Source organism: Castor canadensis, chromosome 2 (genome assembly GCF_047511655.1).
Source record: "Castor canadensis chromosome 2, mCasCan1.hap1v2, whole genome shotgun sequence".
Lineage (NCBI taxonomy): Eukaryota > Metazoa > Chordata > Mammalia > Rodentia > Castoridae > Castor > Castor canadensis.
In genome coordinates this window covers 7,077,567-7,095,418 of record NC_133387.1, presented here as the reverse complement: position 1 = coordinate 7,095,418, position 17,852 = coordinate 7,077,567, and the positions used below count along the sequence as shown (strand labels likewise).

At 47.8% G+C, this 17,852-nt stretch overlaps 1 protein-coding gene across 4 annotated transcripts; it reads left to right on the top strand.

The window, feature by feature from the left end:
- Positions 1-4,741: 4,741 nt before the first annotated feature.
- Positions 4,742-12,325, top strand: Atp6v0e2 (ATPase H+ transporting V0 subunit e2). 4 transcript variants are annotated; one of them, XM_074060989.1, is made up of 4 exons: positions 4,742-4,980; positions 6,312-6,359; positions 9,185-9,317; positions 9,959-12,325. In XM_074060989.1, the coding sequence occupies exons 1-3, from the start codon at positions 4,877-4,879 to the stop codon at positions 9,276-9,278; spliced, it is 246 nt and encodes an 81-aa protein (XP_073917090.1). In that variant the 5' UTR covers positions 4,742-4,876; the 3' UTR covers positions 9,279-9,317; positions 9,959-12,325. The 4 variants fall into 4 exon arrangements, with proteins under 4 accessions (XP_073917090.1, XP_073917088.1, XP_073917082.1 ...); XM_074060987.1 differs by having other exon boundaries at positions 4,743-4,980; positions 9,185-9,299; XM_074060981.1 differs by having other exon boundaries at positions 4,744-4,980; positions 9,699-12,325.
- Positions 12,326-17,852: the final 5,527 nt, after the last annotated feature.

Below are 17,852 nucleotides of genomic sequence, written 5' to 3'. Positions count from 1 at the left end.
CATTTTGTTTTTAGTTTGAGGTCTTGTGTTACTTTGCCCAGACTAGTCTTGGACCATAACCCTTTGCCTCCTGAGTTGTTGGGACCACAGGTATGCACCATCCTATTTGGCTGGTTTGTTGAAAAGAGATCTCACTAACTTTTTGCCTGGGCTGACCTTGAACTGCTATCCTCCTGCCTCTACCTCCCAAGTAGCTGGGATTACACGTGTGAATCACCTACAATTAGGTTACTTGGTGACTGAGAGACTGTCTTTGTTTTTGGTGTGCTCACCCTACATCTCTCCTGGGCTTTCCTTTGCTGTCTGAGGTCCCGGTAGATGGAAAGTCTTTGTCAAGCTGAGATACTTAAAGGGCCTCTTCACAGATGGTCAGAGCTGTTTGGCTCTTGAAGTGCTCATCACTCTCTGCACAGGTTGGGTGGCTTATTCAGGGGAATCCACATGGCCTGGGTGTTCCTGGGGCAACTCTAGCCTTGAAGTATTTCAACTCACAGAAGCCTGAAGAATTATTTAGTGAATTCCTGGTTGTCTCCAGGCATCTTCAGTCTCATTTTGGACATTGTTATCAAACACTGTGAGAAGATAGCTCAGATGTAGTCTAGCAACAGACATACTGCTTTCGTTCAGTATTACCCACTCATCCTACAGTTCCCATAAGATCACTTCTGAAGATGTCATGCCTGGGGCCCTGGATCTGAAAACACTGAAGTCCCAGAGCCCAGTGATGCCCAGAGCAGGAAGAGTGATGCTCTTCCTGCTGTCATTGCACCACCTTGAAGGAGCTGTTCCAAGCCAGGGTGTCTGGCTTCCACTGCCACTTTAATAACTCACTATAGCAGCCTCTACCAGATAGTGGGCCTGTGGAGCCTTCTATAGGTAAGTCAGAAAGTGTTTCTATGACAAATGTCACAGAGTCTCCTATGAAGACAGACAGGCGGCTGTTCCTGACCCTTCACTCTTGGTTGCCAGGTTCAGTGAACGAGGCTAAATACCTGTGTAGGTGAGCATGCCATGAGATTTCCCTGAGAGGTCTACCACTTCATCCCTCCTGCTGCATTCTACCATAAAGTCCATCCTTTGCCCTCCCTCTTCCTACAGAGAATCAAAACAAGGACAGTGGAAGGCTGGGGGTGTGGCTCAAGTGGTAGAGAACCTGCCTAGCAAGTGCAAGGCTCTGAGTTCAAACCCCAGTACTGCCAAAAAAAAAGTAAAACAAGGACAGTGGAGGTTTGCAGAAAATAGCTTGGGTGTTAGGGGCTGTGAGACAGTGTGTTAGAATAATATCTGCCATGGCTGCTAGACATTCACTTCTGCAAAAGTTCAAAGTAGATGTGAGCTGATGGCCTGGCCCTCACTCCTGCCAGATTGTGTCCCTTCAATAATTGACCTTGAGAGTTTCTAAGCCTTGCTGTGTTGCTCACAGGTTACCCCCACTTCCATCCTAGAGGGGAAATAGTACAGAAGTGCAGAAGGGGTGCCAATTGGCCAACTGATTAGAGCCAATGGTTACCAAGGCTAAATAAATGTGGTGAGCCCCGTGCAGGAGTTTTAAGAGATGTTGCAGCAAGCCTTGCCAGGTTGAGATAACTTTGGGCTCTTTTCCCCTTTCAAGTGTACAAACCACTTCTGCTTTGCAGCAACCTGCACAATACAGAGACGGCTAGTTGTCCTAAACCTGCACACATGTGCTTGCGAACCTGTGTAAGACTTGAAGTCTGATTTGAAATGCCTGGGGCTCCCCCCATCTGGCAGGAGTGGCTTATAAACTTAAAGAGGGCTCCAGAAACACACAGGGCCTTGTAACAAGGACTAATGAAGTTTATTCCAGGCAATTTAAGGAGTTCCAGGAGCTGGATAAAACAGTGTTAGTTTTTTTACTTCCACAGTCTTCAGGAAAACAGACTCAATGAGTGACAAGAGATCGTCATGCTCTGAACATAGGTCTTCTTGACTCTACCAGCTCAGGATCCCCAGTTAGATAGCAAGCAAGCAAGCCAGGGGCCGATGCCCTCACCCAGGGAGCCCCCACTTGTTCCTTCTCATCCTGTTACGTTCCTCTGCTCCTCAGCTGGGGCCACCTGCTCTCAGTGAGGTGTATGTGGCCACATTCGTAAATAACATGAGGCCTTACCTTCAAAGACAGACATCCGGAATTCTGTCCCCAATAGAATTCCCCTGTGTCTACTGAGAAGTATTAGGACATGTCTATGGTGCTGAGGTTTGATTTCCGATATCCTCACAGTACTCTGGGGCTCCTGTTCATCTACACAGTAGGTGACATTTTATTTATTTTTTATTTTTATTTTTTAAATATGAAATGAGTTCTAATTGATTAATTCAAATATTTCATGCGCTGAAACAGTAAAGAACTTTAAAACCATACAACACATTAAATTCTAAACTATTTTGGCACTGGGGAGATGAGAATGTACCTAAATTTATACATGAGTGCAACCTGAAATGTGGGCGAAGTACTCTCTCATCAACTGCATGCACCAACATGAGGCAGTGATTAACTAACACAGTCGGTGACATTTTAAAGAACACTTCTCAGTGCTCCTTCGGCTTCTGCCCTTTCTAGGAGTTCATGGGTCTCCAAATCTATGGAAAAACATGATGTCACCAACATCAGGACCCCATTCCCTGGGCGATGCTGTGGAAACTGGTCAGTGTGAGCCAATGTCAAACTAGTGGGATCCACAGCCACACATCAGGGGTCTGATCACATTGCCTCTGCCTCACAAAAATAGTGCCTGGGACAACAAGAGCTCCTGGGGAAGCTTTAGTGGACGTGGTTGGGAAAGAGAAGCCTTGGACTCGGGTTCTAGTTCTCTTATGGATGAACTGTGCGGCCTTAGCTAGTTTACTTCAACATGACGGGCCTTACTTTTATCAACTGCAAAGCAAATGGATTGCCTTAGCATCTAAGATCCCTTTCTGTGAAATAAATATGTGGTACTGTGGAACTGTATTTTGAGAGGCTGTTTAATCAGGTGAACAGTTTTCCCCTAGAAGTGAAGCACCAGCACAAAGGTACCACATCATTAAGTCATGTTCTAGGAATAGCAGGAGTTGGAGATGCAGATGAGGACAGGAAAGAAACACTGTAGACCAGTAAAGGAACAGAGAGTAGAGGTTTCAGGCACTTAAATTGAGCTGCTATTTAAACTGAGCACTGCCTATGGTTCCAGCCAAAGCCAAGGCAAAAAAGGAAATATAGCTCACCACATGTTTATCATTTTTATAGAGAAATATTCGTGTCAAACAAAATTCGGGGAAGTAGGTATTTTTGAGCTACAAAGATGAGCCTTTGTGGTGATTTTTGTGAATGGCTGTAGGACCAGCCTGTTTCATTCCATCCCATGGATGCCAGTGCACCCCTATCCTGGACCAACGTTCTCAATGGTGTACACTCTTGATGGGAAGCCTAGCCATTCTTTACAATCCAGCTAAATCTCGCTTCCTCTAGGGAGACTTCTCTAATTGCTCCATCCTCTGAATTCTCACAATGAACATTGACTATATTGATCACAAAGCTTTTAAACCAATCTGACCAGATTATGGTTTTACCATGTGAGTCCTAAAAATAGAAGCTGCTAGAAGGCTAGGGTGACATTTTATAGCTCTTGTGAACCACCCCTTGCCATCTCCAACTTGCATGAATGTTGAAAGAATGAATAAGGAAGTCTCAATTAGAGAATGGGGACGATAGACGTGAGCACTCCCAGCTATAAGCACACATGTGTGGCAGGGGTCAATACAATGACAGTACAAAGACAGGCACCTTCTGCATGGCATGAGGCTTGCTTCATTCCCCTTGCTATGCAACCACTGAAGCCAAGGAATATACGTGGCTGGTTGCTTGGGGCAGAATCTGCTGCTAGGGATGCCTCCTAGAGCCACTGGTCTCTATAGAAGATAGAGATTAATAGATCCCACTGATATCCGCAAAAGAGGGATGTGTAAGACCCAAAAGCCCAAAGAGGAAACCAGGTTCTGAGGTTCCTTCCAACCCTGATGGAAGAAACTCTCGAGCCTTGTACTGCCCTCCGTGCTTTTCACATGCTTATTTCGATTAATCCTCCAGCAACCAATTGCCATTCCCATTTTATATTTAACCAATCTGTCACCGCTGTTTTTGCAAGAGAGGAGTCAGGGATCCAATCCTGAAGTCCCTGCTGGGTTTGGTGCAGCTTGGTGCCAGGAGAGGGCGCCGCAGTGCCAGCCCTGGGACCGCCAATCCTGCTTTCAACTCGGACACACTTAGCCCAACCCACCGAGCCCACGAGACCCGGCGAAATCTCAGTCCTCCCCCAACTGTCTTCTGCTCCGGCCCGGGGCCCTACGTGAACCCGAGAGCGTCATGGTCGCTCCCAGCCCCAGTGTTCCGGCCGCCCCTGGGAGTGGGGAGCCCTTTGGTTGTCGGGACACGCGACATGCTCTCTGGCCGGCGTGGCGCAGCGTGTGACGGGGCAGGAGACGGCCTCGGGATGGGCCCCAGAGCTCCAGGGGTCTTTGAGAGTAAGAAAAGAGAGTTCAACAGGCGATGACGATGCCTACCAAGGAGACCCAGTCCTGGGACCTTCATAATAAGCGAATCCTCCAACAGCGCATTTCTTTCGGTCCGCTGCCCGACTCAGCCAATCAGGGGGTGGACTCCTCAGAAAGCCCGCCCTTACTCCTGAGTGACATCTTGGTGGGCCATCTGGGTTCCCACTGGGCGGGTGAAGAGACGCGCGTGCGCAGATTGGCCTGGCCGAGCGCTCCGGCGCTCACGACCCGTTGCGCATGCTCGCTTCCACTGTCCAGCTGGGACCAGCTTCTGTAGCATCTGCTGCTCCGCCCTTCATCCCGCCTGGGCATCCAGCGCACTGCCATGACCGCTCACTCCTTTGCCCTCCCGGTCATCATCTTCACCACGTTCTGGGGTCTCATCGGCATCGCCGGGCCCTGGTTTGTGCCAAAGGGACCCAATCGCGGGTAAGGAAGATGCACAGGCCCTGGTTCCCTGCGGACCTGTCGTGTTCCGTGCGGCCGCTTGCTGCCCTGCACCGGCGCCCACACCCGGGGCGCCCCCTCTGTGGTCTCTCCACCTGGGCAGCGTTCAGCTCGGGAACAGGCAAGAGGCTGGGGCAAAAGGGCAGATACAGAGGTGAGAGACAGGTGACGTCGTAGGTGGTTAAGTGTCAGCCCCTGCTGCAGCCGGCAAAGGGCACGGATGGGCGCTGACGCAGTTTCTTCAGTCCTTGCCAGCTGTGTGACTGAACAAATGTCAGGCCTGTTTTTTACAGGTAAAATGGGGACGATGACGACCCTGCCTTATAACTTGCCGTGAGGATTACCCGAAATACTGCACTTGAAATACTTGCAAGTGCCAGGCACATTTTGTGTACTGGATAATTTCAGCTGGTGTCATTTTTGCAAGGTTGCCTAGTAGATTTCTGTACCATTCATCACTTTCTGTTTCATCTTATCCACAGTTGTAAAATGTCCTCCTTTTGCCCACAAGTTCATTGTTTTACTCAGCGCTGTCTACCCAGGACTGGTTTAAGCTGCTTAGTAATGTTGAAAAGAGGGGTCAAGTGTTAATCTTTCCAGCACCAACTTGAATTGCTTTAAGTGAAAGGTTGTAGGTCTTGCTTTGATTAGGTTTAGCTTTGGCTGGAGGCTTGGACGGGTGGATGTTGCCTTTGTTCTTAAAAATCCGCAGGACACCCAGGTCACAAAACTTCACTTTGTAAACCATTTTAGTATCACCGATCTTGCAACTCTTGGTGAGTTCTTTCTTCAGTCTAACTGGTGTCTCTCCTATTGCATTGTAAGCTTCTGTCTTTGGTTGTCTCTGAGTGGGCATAAAATAACTGTTCTCTACATAACACTCAGCCTCCAGAAATGGTTCATAGTCTCCTTACTTCTTTCTCTGTCTTCTGGTGTATTGTTTCTTTTTCCCCTTTGCCCAGTGAATTTGAATTCTGAGCCACTTCATGGTAGACTGCCTCAAATGCAGCTTGGGCAGAGCCTTTTCCCTAATATGTCTGCATTAAGATGGAGAAATGTTGGAGATGAAGGGAAGGATTCAAAATGTAGCCTGGATGTGAGCAAAGTTAGCCTACACGAGGCAACCCTTAAAGTTCTTATTCTCCGTCTTTCAATTCTTAACCCGAGTAGACCTTAGCCTACTGTGTCCAGCAAATCAGGAAGGCCAGTGGGAATAGAGCCACACCAGGAGCTCTTTTTCTGGCCCTGGCCAGAACCAAGCTTTCTGAGCATGCTGGTTCCACTGTCCTGACCCGTGTCCTCTTCTGTTGCAGAGTGATCATTACCATGCTGGTGGCCACTGCTGTCTGCTGCTACCTCTTGTAAGTACTGCTCTTCCCAGTTTTGTCCTCCCTGCCTCTGCCTTGCCCTGGTCTGCTTGACTCTCCTTCAGGCTGAATCTATAATGCACAGGAGTGGAGGCTGTTTATGGGGGAGAGGGCTAAGGGGGGAGGGCAGGGGAGACAGTCATGAACTCTGGCTCTGGTCCTGGCTTTGCCATCCAAGTGTCAGCTACATGAGCTTTTTCATACCCATGGGCTGAGTTTTCTCACCTGTCAAATGAATGCACTGGGACAACTCAGTGGTGTCTTTGTCTGACTCGGCATGAACACTGCCTAGTCAATGGTTCAGAGACAGCTTTAGGACTCCTCCCTAAACCCAGTAGAGCATAGCCCTAATGTCGGCGCCTGGGAATCATATTTTTGATAAGGTCCCCAGGTGACTGGAATATAGCCAGAGTAGAACCATTAGGCAAGAGCAACTTCTTCAAACTTGGGAAAGGTACCCAGGGGATACAATGTTCAAAGGGATGCAAGGACCTGGACAATATCAGAGAATCAACCCCTGACTCTCAAAGCCTATGCCATTCTTATTAGCCCATCCATCTTTATAAAAGCAGAAAGTCTCCCCACCACTAACTCCATCTAGCCCAATCCTACTGCATTTCCTTGCTCCTTGTTTAAATCATCTTGGCTGCTCAAACAAGGGATAAGTTTAAGTTCTAACCTCTTCTCATAGTTAAGCAAGCCTCATGAAGCTCGTAGGGTTTCCATCTTCCTGTGCCTTATATGTTACTTTTATGGGTTAAGCTTGGCATAGTTGGGTGTTCGAAATTCAGAATAATCCAAACAAGACAGGTGAAGTGAGGAGATACTGATTCTTCCACAGGTAACAGATTCTTTAATAAAAAGCCACCAGGGCTAGGGGTGAAACTCAGTGGTAAAGCATGTGTGAGACCCTGGGGTCAATTCTCTGCACCGAAATAAATAAATAAAATAAATAAGCAAATGCTGTATTTTCCAGGTCTGTCAATTTTTTCAAAATATATAGGACAAAACTGACATTTAAAAAATTTGATTGATCTCAGATTTGTTGTATGTTATTGTAGTTAAAACCTGTTTCATCTGATTAGGTCATGAACTGTTTAGTCCTATTAGTTAATTCTCTTACTTTACCTTATGTAATGGTTAATATTTCCTATCTCTTACTCACACACACACAAAAAATTTTTTTGTTAAAAGTAATGCTGATTGCTGGGCACCAGTGGTTTAAGCCTGTAATCCTAGCTGCTCAGGAGGCAGAGATCAGGAGGATTGTGGTTCGAAGCCAGCCCAGGCAAACAGTTAGTGAGACCCTATCTTGAAAAAAAAAAAAAATCACAAAAATGGGCTGTTGGGGTGGCTCAAGATGTAGGACCTGAATTCAAGCCCCAGTACCACAAAAAGAAAATAATAATGTTGACAAGTGTGAGGCCCTGAATTCAAACTTCAGTAAGACCAGAAAAGAAAAGAAATTAATAATGTTGAGTCTTAAATGTTTACCTAAATACATGGATCACATGTTTTTTTTCAGAATTCTCCCTGGACGGAGCATCTCTAAGGCCCTTCTTTTATGCTTTCTTAGTCCTTTAGGGCTAGGGCTTGGCAAAATGTTCATCTGCCCCGGCAAGGGCCTCAGAGGATCTTGGATTTGTTGGCTCAGAGACCAGGATATAAAGGATGGTGGCAAGGAGGATGGGGAGACAGTATATAGAAGATGTGCAATAATTACAAATACTGAATCGGTCCATAGGAAACAGAAAACAGGTCACAGATTAGATATATACACACAGAAAGATGGGATCATTTTGAGAAAATGCCACACCTAGAAATTATACTTACAATAATACTATATAGTGATAAGCTTTCCGATGGTGCGCTCCCGGGCTGCACTGGGGATTTAGGGGTGAGAAGATAGATCCTTCCTGTACAAGCAGACAGCACTGTTAACATGAGCGTGTGAGGCACTTTCAGAGTCTCCGTGGCCTCCCACTCTGGGCAAACAAAGTGGGGTTTCTCATGAAGGATGGGCCGGACGTCACCCAAACACACAGCTGCAGATTGGGCATGGTCAGATCCCCGCATAGCTCAGGGGCCTAAAGGACAGGTGACTCAGCTACAGCTGGGCACCAGGCTTTCTGCTCCCCAACTCCTCCTACAAGAAAGTGATTCTGGGTTGGGGTGTCGCTCAGTAGTATAGCATTTACCTAGCATAGTGAGACCTTGGCTTCCTTCCCCAGCACAGCACACCCCAAAAATGGTGATTCTGGCACACCTCCTCCCAGGCCAGCGCTGCTATGTCCATTGTGTGTGCAGATTGGGAGTGGCTCACAAAGACACCTGGAAGCTGCCTCACCTCTTCCCTAATTCAGCCCCAAAACAGGGACTTTACAGATCTACAGAAAATAAAATCAAAATCCATAAACTCCTGTGCTGGGCATTGGTGGCTCACGCCTGTAATCCTAGCTATTCAGGAGGCAGAGATCAGAAAGATTGAGGTTCAAAGCCAGCACCGAGCAAATAGTTTGTGAGACCCTATCTCAAAAAAATCCATCACACAAAAAGAAGGGCTAGTGGAGTGGCTCAAGGTGAAGGCCCTGAGTTCAATCCCCAGTACTGCAGGGGAAAAACAAAATCCACAAACTCCAAACCAGTGCCCTATGCCTGCTAGCATGTGGGTGGTTCCCTGGGACCCTTCATTCCTAAGGACACAGGCCCTCTGGGTTTGCTGCATGTTCCATAGGAGAGAAGAATGAGCAAGGCCTCCCTTAGCATGTGGGATGGGTCCCTTGGGCATCTAGCCCGCCTCACTCTTCTGTCCCTGGCAGCTGGCTCATAGCCATCCTGGCCCAGCTGAACCCCCTGTTTGGACCCCAGCTGAAGAATGAGACCATCTGGTATGTGCGCTTCCTGTGGGAGTGACCATCCGGCTTCTGGCCCCAGGTACAAGGAGGGTGACAGGTATGGGAGCCAGGGGCCCTGTGTATGGAGAGGAAAGGAAAGACAGGGCTGAGGAAGAGTTTTCCTTTGGATTCAGGAATTCATTTGTTTAGCAAAGGGTAAAAAAGGCTGAGTACCAGCTCCCTGCCTGCATTGTACCAGCCACCAGGAGAGATAAAGACTGGCTCTTCTAATCCCTGTCCTGGCTGTAGGATTGCCAGGCTAAGTGGTAGCAATTGAAACAGAATCTGTTCCAAATTGGGTATGGCTAAGGTCCAAGGGTAGTGAGATCCCAGCCTGGAAAAGACATGAGGGTGGCAAGGCCAAGAAGGTTCTCAGAGAGTAGGGGAGAATGGGGTCTCCATGGCAAGGTAGTGACCCTTAATGTGATGTGCTTTTCAGGTGTCCTGTTCTCTGATGGTCTTGGCTTAACATCCCTGATGACCTTTTATCCCCACCTGCCTGACACAGCTTTTCTGGGCCCTCTGAACTCTCTCCTGCCAGCACCTTGAGATCCACGCCTCCAGGACCCTCCTGGTTGGAGGATACCCCATCTTCCCAGCCAGTGAGAAAAGCTCTGAGCTCAAAGTTAGGCTGGAAAAGGGAATATCCTGCCTGTAAAGTCTCACTTCTCTGGAGTTTTCTGTCTCTCTCTCAAGCAGATCCTGGCCGAGGAACTGGTACTGTGCGATCTGTCTTTGAACGTGTGGCAGAAGCCAGGACTCGTGGTAGTCCCAGAAAAGACAGGCATCTTTTGGAGAAGGAGAACCAGTCCAGGATGCACTGAGTTCCAGGCTGTGTCAGGCCAGTTTTGAGCTCTGTCCCCATCCTGCTGTGAGATGCAGGGGCCTCTCGGGGCCTTTTCCAACTGTGACCAAGCATTATTCCTTAATCTTCCTATACTACTAGATGTGAAATTTCTGAAAATATTGAAATAATGAGAAACATTCATGCCAAAAACTTGACAGAGTGCTCTGGGTCAAGATTGAAACCTAGATGTTCAGTATCCTTTGTTGTAGCAAAGTCACTTGATGCTTGCTTAGATGTTCTTTTCCCCCTTCCTCCGTACCTGGGCCTCCACTCTGTAGATAAACTCTCACCCCCTCCCCAGAGCCTATCAGTCTGAGCACAGCCCCTGCCTTGGGAAGCCTGCACTCTTCATTAGGCTGCAGTGGGGCAGATCCCAGGGCTACTCACAGCAGCATCTCAGCGACCCAGAGTTGGGATTAGGAGAGACAGGGAAGGTGATGTTTGAGTTGCATTGGCCTCCCCTGGCTTCTGAGACTGGCACTAGCCAGGCCTCTGCCCCTCAAGTGCACCCAGCTTTGTGTTGGGGATGATGAGAGACAGAGAAGCACAGATCATACACAGAAGACAAGGGGGAGCCTGAGCTCTGTGCTCTTCTTCTCCAGGAGAGTAAGTGGGGACCTGGCACTCTTGCCCGAGCTTCCAGAGCTAGTTAGTTCAGAGCTCATCCACCTTCCCTGGTTCTTGGCCAGCAGCCCATCCACATTGCCTCTTCATGGGAAGAAAAGCCAGCCTTGCTTATTTATTGACTATTTATTTGGCATTCCTTCCTTTGTAGCAGGCAACGTTTTTTGAGCTGCAGTGGACCATGTTGCATCTCACTCAGACTCTGTGGCTCTGGTCCTGCCAGTTGCTTAGAGCTCAGGTTGAGGCCTCCCATGGATACCCCCACTCCCTTCCCTGAACTCTCAGCCTTCCTGTGGGGTGTAGTATGGTAAGCATGACTTGTACTGAAAACCTGGTTCTTGTTTAATAAATAAATAATGATGATGCAAGATTATGATTTGGTAGCCAAACTCCAGTCTCTACCAAGTTTTCTGGCTGCCACTCCCTGCCCACCTGGTTTCCATTTTTTCATCTGTGGATCTGGGGAACAGCTGACAACTTGATGCCCTCAAAGTTGCACTTCTGGGACATGGACATTGAGGATCACACTTTCCTGAGACATGGAGGAAAATCTGGGCCTCTGATAACAGTCCCAGATTTGGCCAGAACTGGACCCACTAGAAGGAGGAAGACCAGTGCTTGCTCACATAGCACTTTGACCACCACTTTTCTGCCCAAATCAGAGGACAGAGTGCATGCTCCTGGGCTATGCAATAAAGCAAGTCTTCAGTGTGGCCTGCCTTATTCCTAAATATTCAACAGCCGGGATCTACCTGCCTAGCTTCCTGCTTGGGGCCAGGAGAGGAGGAACAGAGGGCCTGTACATTATGGAAAGAACTGAAAGAAGTTTGTTGCCTGGGGACAGAAGGGTGGGAAGCACATGGGGGAAACTGAGGTGAAATGAAGTGGAAGCCGCCTTGGAGGGCCAGGAGCCAGCTTAGGGGCTTGGGTTGATCCTAACAGCAATGGGAAGCCACAAAAGGATTTTAAAGCCAGGAAGTGATGTGAACCAACTTGATTTCTAGAATTCTCTGTACAGGTTGTTCAGTGAACAAGAGACTGGTTGAATAGAGATCAGGTGGAAGTGGCAAGGACAGAACAGTGGGTGGGAGCTGCATGTGAAAGCCAGAGGAAAGCAGGGCCTAATCTGCATGCACTGTGACCCAGACTGCTCTGGACAGAAGGGACCCATGGTGAATGTGGAGGCTGAATCCCTGGCTAACTAGGATAGCTCAGTGCCTAGCACAGAGCAGTATCTTGGGGAGGGATGTAATGAGTTAGGGTTTTCCTTTGACTCTTGCTGAGTCCAAATCTCCAGAAGTGGTTGGATGGGTGGGCTGGAGATGCAGGTGTGGAGTCATCAGCAAAAGTAACTAATGACCCATTGAAGGACAGACTGCGGGAGGTCAAGGAGACACTTCTCCACCCTAGGAAATGCCTGTTTGCTTCTGAAAGGCATCTCCACCACCAGGCAATGCAAAAAGGCTATGAAACTCCACTCCCCACCCCAACCCACAGGATCACTGGTTTCCGGGTCCCCCTGCATTCCCCAATATGCAGTCTTTCTCTTCTCTTTTCTCCAACTAAATTCTCTGCAAATAAAATCTTTCCGACCTTGCTGCTGGAGTCTGTCTGTGCTTTCATTCTCAGAGCAGGCTCAAGAACCCTGAGCACCTGAAATTCCTGCGCGTGTCATCCGTGCATCATATTTGGCAACCATGAAGGGACCAGCTGTCACCTGAGGTTGGTATAGGTTGTGCCAAACTGGGAAAGACTGCCTAGGAATGTGACCGTGAGCATCCAGCACTCCGGTGGAGTCTATTTTCTAGGAGACACCCCCTACCACGGCCTAACTATGGTGGAACTCTCAGGTCGACCTTTTCTCCCTCTCTCTGTGTCTTGTTAAGGAGGGGTTTCTTCCTTGGGAGACTGAGGAAAAGCTCCAAACCCACTACAGCTGTACGGCAGGCAATCTGAGGAAACTCGGACACCAGGTGGGGGATTATGCCATACTGCCAATGCTACATGGGCGGAACCTGACTTCAGTGCATCGAGGCTTTTTCTTTTTTCCTCTCCTTAAATGCTAACTCTCTTTCAAGATCTGACTAACTTAAGGGAAGGTCCGAAAACAGCTGGTGGAAAGGAAAGTTTGTCTTCAAGCCACAAAAGGTGTTCTGGCTGGGGCACTCCCTGGTGTCACCCAAAGGCTGAAGACACAACTTTCTGACCTGCCCTGAGGCTCCAAAGGCGGCTAAGTCTCGGGCCCCTCCAGCCATGTCTGTGGCAAACAGACAATCAAATCTCTCATGCTTTCTTCATGGTTTCCGTGGCCTGAGAGTGGAGGTCACCCCTTGCTTCCAGTGCTCCAGTACTGCCCTTGGACAGGATCGACCTGGACAGCAGAGATGATCAATAATCCCTCATGTGTTGAGCCTGGAAACTCTCTTTTCCCCCAACCCTCAGCCTCTCCTTCCCCTTTCCCAGGCAGTTCAGGATGAGTGTCCTCCTCCCCACTTTGCTCTAAACAACAGTGAGCTTCTTTCTTCAGGGAGTTTGGGAAGAATCCCTACAGGCACCAGAAAGTGTTAGTCTCTAATTTAGGTTTAACTGTCTTTGTCAAGAATCAGGTTAACTGGTTAAACAGGTTCCGCAGCCTGCCCTCAGGGAAAGAAAAAAAAAAAAGTTAAAAGGCAAAAACCTCAGGTCTCCGTTTTTGCCCCTTACTGGAGCAAAAGCCTCCAGATGCTCTCGCTCTCTCTCTTTTCATAAAAAGCATATATGCCTCACAGGATATAGATATAGGTGGACAAAAGTCTACTTCATCAGAAGTCCCCATCCATGCCTCTAAAGGGGTCCCCCTTCTGGCCATGCAAGCCCTCTTGGTTACTCTGATAGAGTTATTTATTTATTTACTTTTTAATTACAAGCGTTCAGCTGGTAGAGGAGAACCAGGCCTACTTGGGTCGCAGGGCAAATAGGAAAGTCAAAATAGATGAGAGATTGGTCACCCACTCAGGGGGGTGGGTGCAACTGAGATATCTGTAAATCCTCCACAGCTTTACCCACAATTGGCAGTGGCAGGAGCAAGGGAGAGCGGGACGCCCTCTCCCACTAGAGTTTCTCCTCATCTGGGGACGCCTAGATAAAAGGAGAAACCTCTGTTAAGGTGACCAATTTTCCCTTGTTTCCCTTTTTTAGATGGGGAATCAAGCCTCAAGGATCCAGGAAGGATCTCTCCTTGCCTGCTTATTAAAACTTTGGAAAGATCTTGATCCAGAAAGTCTTCAGCAAAAGCGACTCAAGTTTTACTGCACCCAGGCTTGGCTACAGCATCCTCTGGGAGATGAGGAAAAATGGCCAGAAAGAGGGAGCATTAATTATAATATCATTCTTCAATTAGATACATTCTGTAAAAAGGAGGGAAAGTGGACAGAAGTTCCATATGTTCAACTGTTCTTTTTCCTAAGAGACCACCCAGAATGGCTAAACAAATGCAGGTTAGATACCCAGACCATGGTAACCCTTTGCAAAAAAAAACCCCAAACTCCCTTGAGCCAAAAAACCCATCAGCTCCCCCTCTTCCCCCTTACCCAGCCACCTCACACACTAGACGTTCTCCCACAGGACTGTACCCCCTCCAGTTAATTTCTGGAGGAGACAGAGCTCACGTTCCTTTTAGAGTGAGTGAACTTAAAGAAATAAAAAAGGATTTAGGAAATTACACAGAAAATCCATTTAGAGAAGTCAGCCAAAACTTTGAACTGAGCTGGAAAGATGTAATGCTGTTGCTATCTCAGACCCTCACTTCTCTGAGAAACAGTGGGTTCGAGATCAGGCAGTCACAGCTGGAGACAATTATCACTTAGATAAAAGTGGCCCTAAAGCCCTGTCTCTCACCGGAGGAGGAGGGGGAGGGAGAAGAAAGACAAAGACACTGGATACCTAAAAGGGAACCTCAATTTCCAATTCCAACAGGAGGTCAGGCAGTACCTAGGTATGACCCTAAGTGGGACCCTGAAAATGACAAGGGTGAATGGAGTCGTAACCATTTCATCCACTGCATTCTTGAGGGTCTAAGGAGAGCCAAGGTAAAACTTCTTAATTACTCCCAAGTCATGGCTGTACAGCAAGGACCCTTGGAAACTCCAGTAGTTTTCCTACAGAGACTTAAGGATGCTTTACAAGAGCATACCAACGTTGTACCGGAGTCACAGGAAGAGGAAATCATCCTAAAAGATAAATTTCTAACACAGTCAGCACCAGATATTCATAAAAAGCTTCAGAAACTGGTGGCTGAAGAGAACAGAGATCTGGACCAATTGGTCCATGTAGCCATGTCTGCATACTATAACAGGGACTTAGAAAAAGAAAGGAAGGACCTGGAAAAGGAAGAGAAAGGATAATCGGCAGGAGGCTCTGATCACAGCGCTCAGGGAGGCTCCCCTGGGACAAAGTCCAAACCCCAGGACATGCTTTCAATGTGGACAGGCAGGCCATTTTAGGAGGGAGTGCCCCCGGAGAAAGCCACCTCTGGGACCCTGCCTCATTTGTCAGGGAAAACATTGGAAGGCACACTGTCCCTGGTTCCCAGGGGAACCCAGGCCAGAGCCTCCCACCCAATGACTGGTCCCTGGGCCTCTCATCCAGGCTCTGTAACCACCATAAAAGCAGGGGACCCTGGGTTAAGCACAAGGTCAGCCTCCTTATCAATACTGGAGCCAGCATCTCAGCTATTCCTTTCTCTCCCGGACCCAGGTCCTGCAAGAAAATTACTGTTCGAGGCATATCAGGCCAGCCTCCAGAGCGTTATTTCACTCAGCCTTTAGCCTGCTCCTGGGGAGATTTCCATTTCTGTCACTCCTTTTTAATTGTCCCAGAAGCCCCTACTCCTCTGCTAGGGTGAGACATTCTATCTAAATTGGGGGTACAGCTCCTTTTACCCTCAGGAGAGTACTTTTGCTTGCCCCTAATAGAGGAACAAGTAGACCCCACAGTGTGGATGGATGGGCACACTGTGGGATGGGCATGAACAGCTGTCCCAGCCCTCATTCATCTCAAGGACCCCTCCTGGTTTCCCCATCAAAAACAATATCCTTTAAAGCCAGATGTTAAGGAGGGGCTAATTCCCATAATCAAAGACTTAAAGAGACAGGGACTGCTAATAGAATGCTCCAGCCCATATAATACTCCTATTCTCGGTGTCAGGAAGGGACCTAACAATGGAGGCTAGTCCAGGATCTCCGCCTGGTCCATGAAGCAGTAGTGCCTCTCCACCCTGTAGTTCCAAATCCCTATAAGCTTTTAGCCCAAATACCTCCAGGTACTGCTTACTATTCTGTCCTGGATTTAAAGGATGCCTTCTTTTACATTTCCTTACACCTTAAAAGTCAACCTATCTTTGCCTTTGAGGACCCCACAAGAAAGTCTGGACAGGTCACTTGGACTGTGGTCTCCCAGGGATTCAGAGACAGCCCCTACCTCTTTGGGTTAGCTCTAACCTAAGACTTGGCAGAGTGGCAATATCCACAAGCTACTCTGCTACAATATGTACATGACCTCCTGCTCTGTGAACCAAATGAGCCTGTCATTTCACGAGCCACTGAGTCCTTACTAAACTTTTTAGCAGACAGAGGATATAAAATCTCTAAAGAAAAAGCCCAATTGTGTCAGTCTAGGGTTACATATTTAGGTCTTATCCTGGAGAAAGAAATGAGGTCTCTAGGAGAAGATAGAATCCATCCAATCCTGATGTTTCCTCTACCTAAAACTCTAAAGCAATTGAGGGCCTTTTTGGGGGTCACAAGATACAGTAGAATTTGGATCCTGGGATATGCAGATCTAGCCAGGATCTTATATCAAATCCTTAAGGAAGCACAGAAGGATCCCCAGCCCTTTATTGAATGTGATGACAAGTCACCAGTTAAAAAAGGCTCTTATGACAGCTCCAGCCCTGGGTCTCCCAGTACAAGACAAGTTTCAAATACATGTCTATGAAAAGGGAGGACTGGCCTTGGGAGTGGTGACTCAGCTCCGGGGCATCACTCCCCAGCCAGTAGGCTACTTGAGCAAAGAGTTAGATCAGGTAGCCAATGGAAGTCCAGGATGCCTCAGAGCAATGGCTGCAGTAAGTCTTCTAGTGCCTGAAGCTCAGAAACTTATCCTAAACCACCCCCTAACGGTTTATACCCCACACGACCTAGGGGGAATTTTAAACTCAAAAGGAGAATTTCAGCTATCTGACAGCTGTCTACTTAAATACCAGGACCAGCTTCTGGGAGGGACAGAAATAACTTTAAGGATCTGTCAGAGCCTAAATCCTGCATCCCTTCTACTAGAGGCAGAGGGAAATCCTGAACACTCACGTGAGGAGGTACTTATGGAAAATTATGCTGCCGGACCTGACTTAACTGATTGACCCTTAAAAACCTCAGATCTAGAATTATACACTGATGGCAGTTCCTTTGTCAAAAATGGTGTCAGGTATGCAGGGTTCACAGTTGTGACAGAATTTGGCACCCTCAAATCAGGTCCTCTTCCTCCTAATACAAGTGCTCAATTGGCAGAATTAGTGGCCCTAACAGAAGCCCTAAGACTATCAAAAGAACAGAGTAAACATCTATACAGATTCTAAGTATGCCTTCCTGATCCCGCATGCTCATGCAGCCATCTTGGAAGGAAAGGGGAATGCTAACTACGAACAGGAACAGCATCCCATAGCGATAAAAGAGAGGTCACTTTAATAGTTTTAGGGAGAACAGCATTAGTTGCAGCCCTAGCTGGAATCAGATATGGGGTGATTGCCAATCATGTAACTGCAAAAAACCTAACCAAAGTGGCAGAGGACACCTCAGACCAGGTAGGGCTTGCCATTAAGGGCATGCAAAGATCTTTGTCGTCCCTTTCCTGTATGGTTATGGACCACCGCCTGGCCCTAGATTTTCTTTTGGCTAAACAAGGAGGGGTATGTGCCATTGCCAATACCTCCTGTTGCACACATATAAACACTTCAGGTATTGTAGAGGAACGTGCAGATCACATTCTCCAACAGGCTAAATGGCTCTGGGAGCAATCTCTTGAAACCCAGGTTTCTACACAGGTGTGGGACCAAATAAAATCCTGGCTTCCCTCCAGGACTTGGTTCTA